A 13,707-nucleotide genomic window follows, 5' to 3' on the forward strand; every position below is an offset into this window, starting at 1 on the left:
AAAAGGTGGCGCTACAAAGTATTAACTTAAGGGGGCTGAATAATTTTGCACGCCCAATTTTTCAGTTTTTGATTTGTTAAAAAAGTTTGAAATATCCAATAAATGTCGTTCCACTTCATGATTGTGTCCCACTTGTTGTTGATTCTTCACAAAAAAATACAGTTTTATATCTTTATGTTTGAAGCCTGAAATGTGGCAAAAGGTCGCAAAGTTCAAGGGGGCCGAATACTTTCGCAAGGCACTGTATATATGTGTGTGTGTTTCTTTCAAAATCATGTCCAGTCAAATTACTTGGCCACAGGTGGACTCCAATTCATTTGTAGAGTCATCTGAAAGATTATCAAAGGAAAGTTGATGCACCTAAGCTCATTTTGGAGTGTCATAGCAAAGGGGTGTGAATACTTATGTAAATGAGATATTTCTGTATTTTTAAAAACATGTTTCACTTTGTCATTATGGAGTATTGTGTGTAGGTGGGCAAGAATATATATATATATTTTTAATAGTTTTTGAATTCAGGCTGTAACACAACAACATTTGTAATGAGTCAAGGGGTTTTGAATGAAGACTGAATATATATTTTTTTTAAATCCCCAATTTTGATCTTGTCTCATCGCTACAACTCCCCAATGGGCTCGTGAGGCGAAGGTCGAGTCATGCGTCCTCCAAAACATGACCCGCCAAACCGCGCTTCTTAACACCCTTCCTGCACCAATGTGTCGGAGGAAACTTTCAACTGAAGACCAAGGACAGTGACTCTAGTGATTCATTGTCACTCTAGTGACAATGAGTCACTTGAGTGTGATGAGACAAGTAAAGCCCCACGAGACAAACCCTCCCCTAACCCAGACAACGCTTTGCCAATTGTGCACCATCCTATGGAACTCCCGATCATAGCCAGTTGTGCCTTAGATCACTGCGCCACTCGGGAGGTCCCAAATTAATACTTTCTGAAGGCACTGTATATCATGTGTATATGACACATAAATAAACTTGAACTTGATAGTTCCATCTGTGCCACTGACTTAGTCTGGCTTTAATTCCAGTTTGTCTATGAATTAATAATTGATATGATGGATTCATGTCTCCATCTTAGGCCTAAATAGCATAATTAATGATATATGAGTGATAAAGTATGGTCACATTTCATTTTGTCTGTTAAACCTACCCTTTGGAATGACTTCGATAGCAACAGTGAATCTATTTCATTTTTAAGTTTTTAATCTCTCAACAATCATTCTAACGATAGCACAATTGGTAATAGTCAGTGACAAATATCATAGCTAAGCAGGGCTTGGTTAAAACCAAGGGTTGGAACGGTTGAGGGAACAGAACCAAAAACCAGAAAATATAGAAATTATTTGAGGAACAGAACCCAAAATGGAAAAAAAGTGCTTTATCCTCTTCCGGAACAGAACTGTTATTTTAAAAGCATGGGAACCGGTTGATAACATTCTTTTACATTCCGGGCATTTTTTTCCAGTCCCACAAAAATCGCAACACTGCACCTATGCAAAGCCCTCACTCTCACTCAAAAACTTATTCCAGTGTCTGCCTGCCAGCTGGAAATCTGTGTCAGTGGGTGTGTGTGTAGGCTACCTTTCTCTCCCCTCTGAAGCATAGGTTACTGTAGCCTACAGACAACGTTACAAGCATGATTCAGAAATTAGGGAGAGATGTTTAAAATAATGGATTAACATTTTCAATGCTAGTTAAGGATATTATAGTAATCACGTTTATTAACTTCAAAATGGTAAGATGTGTTTTTAATTCTTGTGCTGCTCTGCACACACAAGCATGTTAGCTAGCTAGCTAACGTTTGCTCTGGTCCAACGTTAAACCAACTCGGAAATTCAAAGATATTCAAAGTTCCTCCTTCGTAGATATAATTCTGTGGGCCTAATTCAGATAATGCATGTCATAACAATATGCCCAACGCTTCAAAGCAAGCTTCCTCATCCTCTCTCACTGGCAAAATTTCAGTTGCCTCTCGTGCCCTACAAAGTGACTGGCAGAACAGTGTGTGTGCTTGTCTTTCATTATGATTAAACCATGCTGTTACAGCAAAATACAATTTTCTCTTAACGACTTTCCTATATAGATTAAATCGCTTACCCACTCCATAGCAAGATGCTCTATCTGCACTGATTGGTAAAGTAAAGATCTGAAGTTGTTTTCAAGGTACAAATTCAACATATTTTATACAATTTGCTTATCATGATGATACTCTATAATCCTGAGGTTGTAATTTCACCCTCAAAACAACAGTTAATGATGAGAACCTTTTTCAAATCCAATATATTTTCCATGTAGATTCCACTTCACAATATGCTTTCAAATTACATTGAAACAACATTGATTCAACCAGTTTGTGCCCGGTGGGATACTACAGAAAATCCTTGGTATGGTGCTTGGACACTAACTGTAGCATGATCCTTACTGATACACTGACAAACTAACTCCTGTTCTGAATACATTAGATGAAATCTCGATTCAGTTATCACTCCATTTGGTTTTGTCAGTGAAGCTTTTAACAGTCAACATGTGCTTTGCACTTGGATGCAGTGGGAGATGCATGCCACCTGTTCCTCTGTGAGAGTGAACGTTTGTATTATAATGTATTTTTAAAAATCATGTTTGTAACACTTTCTAAGAACGACTTCATAATTTATGTAGGCTTTTATAAGGTGACATTAGCTGTTACTAAAGTTTATAGCAAGTATAATACACTATATTATTATATATTACACTATATCTAAGAATATATAGTGCATAACAAGTCAAACATACTCTCTTGCAGCAAAAAACACTGAATGTTCTTTACGGTCTCTACCTGGCTTTGGACTAACCCCAGTTACTCAGGTAGTGGTTTTGATTGAATAGTGCCCATAGTGCTGTCTGAGGTTGTGGGACTATTGCCCAGTCCTCCCAAAGCAGGTCTCTAATTCCCCTCTAGAAGCAGCCAAACTGTATTGACCAAGAACAGGATTTATCCCCAACTGGATCTCTCTCTTCTTTAATGGAGCCTGGGCTCCCTCATAGAGAGAGAGAGAAAGAGAGAGAGAGAGAGAGAGAGAGAGAGAGAGAGAGAGAATTCAAGGTACTCGGACCTAATGGACCCCACAAGCATGGAGCTGCAGTGGGCAATAAAAGGTATGCCGGGTCGTTAGTCTTAGGCAAGGCTGTTGAAACCATCCTGGCTAATGAAGTAAGGCTACACCAAGAGTCAACCATAGAGTGTAGGAATTAATGAAGCAACCCAAGGAGGGCATCCTTCCTCAGTGCATTCTTAAATTAGCAAACAGCTCAACGACAAAGCAAAGCTTCTTTTTTTTACAGCTATGTTCATAAAAAGTTTGTACAAATCGTGGTAAAGTCTTGTGTAGTCTAGAATACAAAGTTATGGAGGAAACAGGATTTGCAGTCCTGCGTAGTTTAATGCATTTATGCTTTAGAGTATTTATGAGCAGTTTTAAATATGAAAACGATATTGCTTTTTTTTGCTTCATTGCTTGCACAGTATTGAAGATACAAGTAACTAGATAAAGGTAACTTGTGAATATTTCACACAACATATTTGTGTGAAAAGGGAATCTTAAAACTTGGACATTTAGTTGTTTGTGTATTAAACTTCTACTTATTTGGTAGAAACGGCTGAGTCTTACTGCCTGGCTCAAAGATATCCAAGTACCTCAACTCCTCCATGGAGTTGAGCGCAGACTAGTTTTTTAAATAAACCTCGGACTCGTCGATACCTAAAAAAATGTACATTCTTAAACCCTTTCCATGTACCTATGTTTCCCTTTGTTGTTGCGGTCCTTTCTTTGTTTGCTGAAATCCATACTCTTTAATTGAACGTTAATCAAATACAACCACTGACTGTTTCCTCATTGCTGTTGCTCTAAGAGGGCAACTCAGCATGCCCATTTGCTGGCGGACATATTATGTGTTTACGGACATATTCAATCAGTCCTTATCCCAGTCTGCTGTTCCCACATGCTTCAAGAGGGCCACCATTGTTCCTGTTCCCAAGAAAGCTAAGGTAACTGAGCTAAACGACTACTGCCCCGTAACACTCACTTCCGTCATCATGAAGGGCTTTTAGAGACTAGTCAAGGACCATATCCCCGCCACCCTACCTGACACCCTAGACCCACTCCAATTTGCTTACCGCCCCAATAGGTCTACAGACGACACAATCGCAATCACACTGCACACTGCCCTAACCCATCTGGACAAGAGGAATCCCTATGTGAGAATGCTGTTCATCGAGTACAGCTCAGCACTTAACACCATAGTACCCTCAAAACTCATCATCAAGCTCGAGACTCTGGGTCTCGACCTCGCCTTGTGCAACTGGGTACTGGACTTCCTAACGGGCAGCCCCCAGGTAGTGAGGGTAGGTAACAACATCTCCACCCCGCTGATCTTCAACACTGGGGCCCCACAAGGGTGTGTTCTGAGCACTCTCCTGTACTCCCTGTTCACCCACGACTGCGTGGCCATGCACGCCTCCAACTCAATCATCAAGTTTGCGGACGACACTACAGTGGTAGGCTTGATTACCAACAACGACGAGACTACTCCAGGGAGGAGGTGAGGGCCCTCGGAGTGTGGTGTCAGGAAAATAACCTCACACTCAACGTCAACAAAACAAAGGAGATGATCGTGGACTTCAGGAAACAGCAGAGGGAGCACCCGCCTTTCCACATCGACGGGACAGCAGTGGACAGGGTACTAAGTTTTAAGTTCCTCGGCGTACACATCACGGACAAACTGAATTGGTCCACCCACACTGACAGCGTTCAACCTCAGGAGGCTGAAGAAATTCGGCTTGTCACCAAAAGCACTCACAAACTTCTACAGATGCACAATCGAGAGCATCCTGTCGGGCTGCATCACCGCCTGGTACGGCAACTGCTCCGCCCACAACCGTAAGGCTCTCCAGAGGGTAGTGAGGTCTGCACAACGCATCACCGGGGGCAAACTACCTGCCTTCCAGGACACCTACACCACCCAATGTCACAAGAAGGCCATAAAGATCATCAAGGACAACAACCACCCGAGCCACTGCCTGTTCACCCCACTATCATCCAGAAGGCGAGGTCAGTACAGGTGCATCAAAGCAGGGACCGAGAGACTGAAAAACAGCTTCTATCTCAAGGCCATCAGACTGTTAAACAGCCACCACTAACATTGAGTGGCTGCTGCCAACATACTGACTCAACTCCAGCTCACTTTAATAATGTAAATTGATGTAAAACATGTACCACTAGCCACTTTAAACAATGCCACTTAATATAATGTTTACATACCCTACATTACTCATCTCATATGTATATGTATATACTGTACTCTATATCATCTACTGCATCTTGCCATCTTTATGTAATACATGTATCACTAGCCACTTTAAACTATGCCACTTTTATGTTTACATACAGTATATACCCATATGTATATACTGTACTCGATACCATCTACTGCATCTTGCCTATGCCGTTCTGTACCATCACTCATTCATATATCTTTCCATCCATACTCTTTATCCCTTTACACTTGTGTGTATAAGGTAGTAGTTGTGGAATTGTTAGGTTAGATTACTCGATGGTTATTACTGCATTGTCGGAACTAGAAGCATAAGCATTTCGCTACACTCGCATTAACATCTGCTAACCATGTGTATGTGACAAATAAAATTAGATTTTGATTTGAATCTCAATAAGGAAAGTCGGTGGTTATATTTGATTAACGTTTTATTAAAAAGAAAGGCACAGAACAACATAGGTACACGATAAGGGTTTAAGAATTTTAACTTCTTAAGTATCAATATATAGCGACCCAAAGGAGTTGGAGGTTAATTAAAAAAACTATGGAAGAGTTGAGGTACTTGGCTAGCTAAAAGATAGACATGCAGAGGGAACAAATTAATTGAGGCTGTTATTCTCTAAAACTGGGCTAAACATGGAGGTTGCTCCATTGTGCTATTAACATGTTATCTTGCATCCATTTGCACTTTTCTTTGTAACTCCGGGTATTAGACAAGCTAGTCGTGGTGGAGCATTTACATTCACTTCTCTGAACGGTTGAGAAATAAGGCCTAATGACTTTTACAGCTTAACACACACAGACACACATACAGACGGAGGTAATACCTTCAGGGTTCGGGCTAATCCGTGGTGCCTCGAGGCGGGATAAAAATATTCCTAGAGGCGGCTTTTCACAACAAGCTCCTAGGATCAAGTGCATGAATACATTACGGAGATAATTAAAGGAAATGTCAAATGGTGGCTGTATGGAGCATTATTAACGATGCCCTGGCCATGTTAAAGAATCCTGGGCTGAAGAGACGATGATCAATGTGTGTTTAATAGGTATCTGGTAGACTACACAGACACTGACTGTAGTAAAAAAGAGTTTGTTTCACTGGGTTTGTCCCAGCTATTGACTGTGTGTGTGTGTGTGTGTGTGTGTGTGTGTGTGTGTGTATGTGTATGTGTATGTGTGTGTGTGTGTGTGTGTGTGTGTGTGTGTGTGTGTGTGTGTGTGTGTGTGTGTGTGTGTGTGTGCGTGTGTGTGAGCGAGCATACATGTTAAAGACAGACAACTGGCTGATAAAATGTGGGCCTTGTCTGAAGATAATTTATGAACTACAGTTATAGAGTGGGAAGGAGAGGTCCTCTCTAGAGGACTTGAAATAGATGAATAGCCTATCTTACTTTGTCATCAGAATAGTAGCATTGATTATTATTCCTTTACTCTGAGTGAAAGGAATGTTGGAATGCAAATATAACTGATCCAGGACACAAACTCAGAACCATCGGCACTATGACACAATGTACACCAGAAGGTGCATTGCTCAAGTGCAAAACGGCAGGGGATGTCTTCTAGGATACTCATGTTAGCAATCTTCCGGTTACCAGCTCATTCCCCACTGGATTTCCCCCATCAGATTTGGGATTTACACCGGCAACTTTGCAGTTGCTGGCCCACCTGTCCAACCTTTAGCCTAGGAAATAACATAATTCTTATGCATAAATGTCTTTTTCAAGTAGCCTACAGATCAAGGGGGTTATTATGACACATTGAAACCATGTAAAATATGATTTATAGATCGCTTATTCATGTTTAATTAGCCTACTGTAACCTATCGAGTGCATTGAAATGTCAATATTTTCCCAAAACTTTGATCAGTTGAAAGGTTACTACACAAAATTAAGAGTTGCCCAAAATAATTGATCATAGCTTCTATTCAGTCTACACCAGCATTGGGGCAGATTCGGACTGCCATGGATCTACACTGTGCAATATTTCAAGTATACAATATATAACGGGCCAACCAGGACTCAGGGATAGACGTAACATAGTAAATGTAAATCGGAGACACTCTAATTAGTATGATATGTTACCTTTCGTATGATATGTATTAATTTCTGGATGTTATTCATCCATTTCGTATGATATGTTGTGAATTACAATTTGTATCATATGTTATCAATTGCAATTCGTACAATACGTTACGAATTGCAATGTACAATAAATTCAAATTTTATCAAACATATGCTATGTTACGAATTCCAATTTGTTGTGGCTAATGTTAGCTAGGGTAGGGGTTAAGGTTAGGAATAGGAGTTAGGTTAAAGGGTTTTAAGGTTAAGGTTAGCAAACATGCTAAGTAGTTGCAAAGTAGCTAATTAGCTAAAAATGCTAAAGATGAGATTCTAACTTTGGGTTGCTAGACATTGCCATTATAGCCCACACATCCACCCCAACCAATTTAAGTAACCTACTGTCTTATGTAACCATATCAAATGTAACATAGGCTAACGTACTAATTTGAGTGGCCCAAATGTACGTTTACTATGTTATCTACTCTTCTGAGACCAGGCTGAAAGTGCAGTTATCAACATATACATTTTTATAAACCTATCAATACATTTTGATATCCTGATCATTTTTACGCAGTGATGTCCCCACAGTTTTTCTGTCTGCTCAGATCTCTGGCGAAGACTGGCGCAGTTCTTTGGCTTCGGCAGGTGCGTCTGCCATACCTTTCCATCTTTTCTGCTTCTATCGTCTGCTTTAGCTACTTCACAGGGAATACGGAGACCTCCGCAAAATACTATTTTTAACATAATCTGCCAACATGAATGTGGCTCGGAGATAGGTCTGCGTTTGTGCTCATCTTTCGTACGGTTGCCGATTTGATTCATGAGCAAACTGTGTGGGTGTTGTTTTTGGGAAAGAGAAAACGACGTAGGCTATGAGACGCTTGCCTATTTAGTGCCTTCGTTCATTGCCTGTTTTTTCTTACACTGACTGACCAGTGTTTCGGTTTAACCTGTATGAACGAGCTTGTGTTCCCGACATAAATCGGTAGAAAACGCGTCCGTGGCGGGTCAACTATTTATTATGGCTAAAAGAATTGAATTAGTGCACTGCTGGTCTGAATATATTTCAAGATAAGGAGAAAACGGCCGCTAGGTAAGGAAATTATCAAGCTCGGCATGTGTGGCCATGCCATTGAAACTGAAAAATCACTGAAACAATGTGTGGCTGGATATACATTATGATGGCAATGGTGACAATAAAATTTACTTTCAATAAATTGTTCTTTGATTGGTAGCCTAATTCGTTTTCTTGGTGGGCATCTATCTACCAAAGACATATGCCTATAGGCTTTGACATGAGGTGTTTCCTCTCAATTATAAACTCAATATAACAGTAACATAATATTAATAATAGATATTGGACATATAATGGTTTGTGTGTTTGGTTTGATTAACGTTGATTGAGGATTGAGGAACATATAGCCTAGGCTACTCGCAGAAACTGCAAGCACTCACGATGTGTTTGCCATTGATACAGATTTGTTGTTTTGTACAGTTCATTTCTGAAGCTATTTGACATATAGCCAGCCTAATGCTTGTTTGTCAGTTAAATGACTTCTTGTATATTTCTTACCTCATCTTTCACATCTCTTTGTCCTTCCTATAGAACCCATAGGTGTTATCAACATCTATTGACATCACATCTAATTTTACCGTTTCAAATGTAACAAAGCATAGATGTAAAATTGTACATAGGCCTAATGGGGGGTTGCACTCAAAGCTGCATGTGCATTGAAAATTCATTGCATTGCCATGATAGAACCATTTAGGTGTTTCCAATGAGCTGCTGCTCAATTATACATTTTTCAAGGGACAAACGATGAGAGGTGGGTGGGTGCCTATTAGTTCAGTATCTTGAATATTTCTCTATGCAGAGAGATTCTGACTAACCTGCCAAGGTATGGCTCTGAATGAATGAGTCTGTCTGTTCATGCTTGGGGAACTAAAACAATAATCAAGTAATATGCATATTCTTCTATTGAGTAAGTCAGTGGGAAGTCCTATTATTGTTATGAATGCAGATGTGGTCAGTTTGGGTTGCCTTGATGTTGAAATGCTGTGGTATTTGGTTACCTGCAGATACAGAGTAGAAGAGAGGGAGATGTGCTTCTTTTATGGGTTTCAATTGCTGTGATACAGGAAGTGACACAACTCCTTATCATCTGACATTCATCCTGCTACAATTCTTTGGCTTATTTATCACCAGCACATGTGGTGTCACATGATGTGAGTTCTATGTATGGTGACCAAACAGATGAAACCGTTTATTGAGCAGCTCAGGTTTCAAATAACTTATTTTACACAACTCCTATCGCACAACAATCATCAGCCCACAGTGAAGCCTATACAGTTTGCAAGGCTGTACTGTAGACCTACTGGAGAGGTGAAGCATGCAGAATTCTTCATGAGAAGGCGTGGAAAATCCAATTTAGGAGACTTCCAGCAGGAGAAAAGACCCAGTAAACATGAAAGAATACTCCCTGAGACCTTACAAATCTGACATTACAGCAGCCAACACACAATTAGCCCATATAACTACACAACTAAAGCAGACTAGCCCGAGGATTATACCTTAAATGAGGTGTACATCATGTTTGAATCTGTGTGTGTGTTTGTGTGTGTGTGTGTGTGTGTGTGAGAGAGAGAGAGAGAGAGAGAGAGAGAGAGACAGGGCATTTGTGTGGTATCACATTTGTGTGTGTTTCATTCTTCAGTTTATTTGTGTCTAGTTTATTTGTATATGGGAATCACTGCTCTACTGCAATTAACCTTAGTATTGCAATGCAGACCACGCAATGACCAGCCACTCGCCCTTGATCATGTACCTGTGGGGAATGGATTTCTCATCAAGCTCTCTAGATTCCCTCAGCATGTGGCAAGACATGCTGGTGTCGGTGAGACTAATTGATTGGATGGCACCCAATTCACAGGTCCAGGCTCCTTGGGCCTGAGAGGATAGATTTGTCTCTGTGAAAGATGGAGCTGGGTCAACAGTTGTTCTCCTAATAGATTGGCGTCTGTCTTGTCCCATATGCCAATGAGTGCTCCCTTGCTCGCTTGTATTGTTTGTTTCCATATCAGAATACACAGGATTCATTAATGCTGTTGCTCAATGGGAATGTTGAAACTGGATATTGAAAAAAAACATGGTTAAGAGAAATGGACAGTTCCCACATTCAGTCCCAACATTCCATCACTCAATATTTCTATGTTGCCAATGTCAATTCCATATCCGTCTTCACTGCCTGTCCAAATTATGGCTAAGCGCGAAAAAAGATACAGTATATTTGAAGTTTTCATGAGGTGACATGTATGCTGAGTTTGGTGTTTTTGCTATAATGACTGTCTCCTACAGGGTCAGGCCTGTCTGTTCCGGAGAAAAGAGTGTCGTTTAGAGCTTATTGAATGAAAGTCTTATTCGTCCTTCCCTGCCAAAGATGACGTTACCATGGAAACAGCTTCTTCTGCTATCAATCATCGACTGTCTCGCAGGTAGAATTCTTTTTTTTTAATGTTTAATGATTCTTTTGTAGGGACATTTACGATTTGAGTGTGACATCCGAAAAAGCTGGAACTCATGTCACAACCAGAATATATGATTTAAACGTTCTGCTACATTGAAGAGTATGTCTTCCCCAGAATGTTTGGACAGTGGATCATTCCATGGTCCAAGATGGAGGATGGAACCCGGTGACTTGTTTATCCCTGTTGATTCTATGGAAGAGGAGGCCACTCTTACATGTGACGCTAAAGGAATCCCCCCTCCTCAATACAGGTAGGATTCTGACTTACTCACCTGGTTTGAATTTCTATATGACTTCGACTACAACTATGACTACGTTTTACACCAGTGCTGCGGGGTCTACTGGTTTTCATCTTTGCTTTTCAATCAGCAACTAATTTACACCTGTGAAATGAGGTGTTTTGACTGTCTGGCCGATCAGGGACTTTAATGGGTCAGGTTTATGTGGTTCTTCTCCCCTGCTCATGCTTTTCACATTAATAGCTTGTTGTTATTTTACAGAGGGGGGAAAAAACCAGTCGCGCTAACAAAAACAAAAAGATGCATTGACTGTCAACTGTCTTTGCTGTGTCGTCCACACTACTCCAGCACAGCCGGTGTAAATGAGAAGAATAAAAGTGGTATTGAGCTCACACTACGTTCATAATCACATCTGGTTGGTATCTCCCCAGCTAAGATAAGGTATTTCCATTTTCTGATTAAAGGCGAGACGAGCGTGTTTAGCATTGCATCTCTTCAGGCTTGCTGTGCTCTGCACCACATGCCCTCAACACCTCCTCAGCTCCTCTCTTGAAGTGTAAATGGAATACACTGCTCCCTCCATTTTATCTTCTCTCGCACTCTCTCTCTCTCTCTCTCTCTTGCTTTCTCTCTCACTCCTGCCACTCATACTCTCATACCCCCAAAAAGGGAACAGGGTTTCTGAGGTAAAACACAAAAATACATTGGTCTTGTGCTGCATATTTGGACTCATATAATCAATGAACATGTAAACAGTGTTTATTATATGAGATCATAAGAAACTGAACTACTTAATTCAAATCCAATTCTATTTGTCACATACTTCGTAAACGACAGGTATAGACTAACAGGGAAATGCTTACTTCCAAACAATGCAGAAATAATTTATTTAGAAAAATATAAAAATAATAACACAAGTAATGTAACCATGCTGTTTATAATGCATTATGAATAGACTAATATGCTTTTATGGCACATGTTTAGTGCTGTGGGGGCTTCACCCCATAGTGCATTATAACTTACTTGATATAAGCATTCATAACAGCTCACAGCTCAATTTAACAGCCTTTATATATGCCACAAGTCACCGTCTGGGATCTAATAAGATCCTCTGCCTTCCCCTGTTTGGCAAGAGCCCCAGGTCATCAAATCAATTAATTGCCATGATATAGTAGCAGGATTGATGGACTGAGTTTCAAGGTGCTTTACCTCTCAAATACTATGACCTATTTTTTTTTTAATTACTTTTCTGGTTAAAAAACGGTTTATGTGGCGTCACCAGTAGTCATAAACATCAATTGTAGTCCCAAAACTGAATAAAAAGTGTAAGTAGGATAACTTTGGTCATAAAGTTAAAGTATAAAGTATATTCCAAAACGGAGATTTGCGAGATTTAGGAAGTGAATGACGTTAACATTTTCCTTGGACTTGATACCAGCTTTGATTATTGTCCTCTTTTCTATGAGAATGCAGAAAGGGTGCAATGAAAGGAATGTGTGAAAGCATTGCTGTGTGGGTAGTGTGAGTTTGCACCTGCTGTGGTGTTTCATGGTGCTAATGTTCTTGTTTAAAGAGAGAAGAACTGAGCATATTATACCAATCGAAAAAGAACAAGGTGCTACTGTTTGTGACTATAGTATGTGCATTTTTGACTATTAGGCCTCGGTGGAGAGTGGAAACAATGTATTTGAGAGTTTGTCTTAAGTGGATGGGATATCCATATCAACCGTAAAACTGTAATAACACTAAATATTATGAATGCATTTGCATATTATTAAAAGGACATGACACACAATTTAAGTTTGTCGGATATCTTCAAACTCCAAAATAAGTCTGTCAAGATGAGTCCACATTCCCTTGCCATCCATTGTGTAGGTCCAACTACAGTATACAGTATGTGTCCAATTGAATGGAAAGGATAACACAAATCTGGTAATGATATGGTTCTTAGCATTTCATTTGGGATTGTGGGATACAGCTGGACCTACAAAGTAGATGGCCTGGGACCTGGACTTATCTCAACAGGCATTCTTCTTATTTAGCTTAGCTTGAAGATTTACAAATTGTTATAAATGGTTATGGATATTGGTATGTACTTCAAATATTGACATAGTAAAGACTTATGCACAGTATGTCCCTTCATTTGAAATGACAAAACAACAAAAGCAACAAACAACCCTAAACCGTACCTACCTGTATATGTTATTTTTTATCATTGACCTCAGAATAACAATAAACTTTAAGTACCGTCCAAATAACGTTTGCTGCCTTTATTGAGTTTTAGTGTTCAATTTGCTCCCATAAATCCACTGTGGTAAATAGATAGAGATGTTTTGTGAATATTGCCAGCAGCTGATGGTATTTCTGCCCTCACAGATGGTCACTGAATGGAACTCTCATAAATCTGGAGTTGGACCACCGGCGTCGGTTGTCTGGGGGCAACCTCATCATAAGAAGTCTGGACCGCTACCAGGATGGGGGAAGGTATCAGTGTACAGCCTATAACACAATAGGAGCCGTTCTCAGCAGAAGAGCAAGCCTACAGTTTGCCTG

The 13,707-nt window shown here is 40.1% G+C and overlaps 1 protein-coding gene across 1 annotated transcript in view; it reads left to right on the forward strand.

Annotated features, from left to right (window-relative positions):
- The first annotated feature begins 8,037 nt into the window (after positions 1–8,037).
- cntn3a.2 (contactin 3a, tandem duplicate 2) overlaps positions 8,038–13,707 on the forward strand; it is a 67,422-nt gene continuing 61,752 nt past the window's right edge. Inside the window, exons 1-4 of the mRNA XM_024399763.2 lie at positions 8,038–8,484; positions 10,747–10,883; positions 11,031–11,166; positions 13,531–13,706. Of these exons, the coding sequence (XP_024255531.1) occupies positions 10,829–10,883; positions 11,031–11,166; positions 13,531–13,706 (367 nt within the window). The 5' untranslated portion in view covers positions 8,038–8,484; positions 10,747–10,828. The remainder of the gene's footprint in view (positions 8,485–10,746; positions 10,884–11,030; positions 11,167–13,530; position 13,707) is intronic.

The sequence above is a fragment of the Oncorhynchus tshawytscha genome, linkage group LG16 (genome assembly GCF_018296145.1).
Source record: "Oncorhynchus tshawytscha isolate Ot180627B linkage group LG16, Otsh_v2.0, whole genome shotgun sequence".
In the NCBI taxonomy this organism is placed as follows: domain Eukaryota; kingdom Metazoa; phylum Chordata; class Actinopteri; order Salmoniformes; family Salmonidae; genus Oncorhynchus; species Oncorhynchus tshawytscha.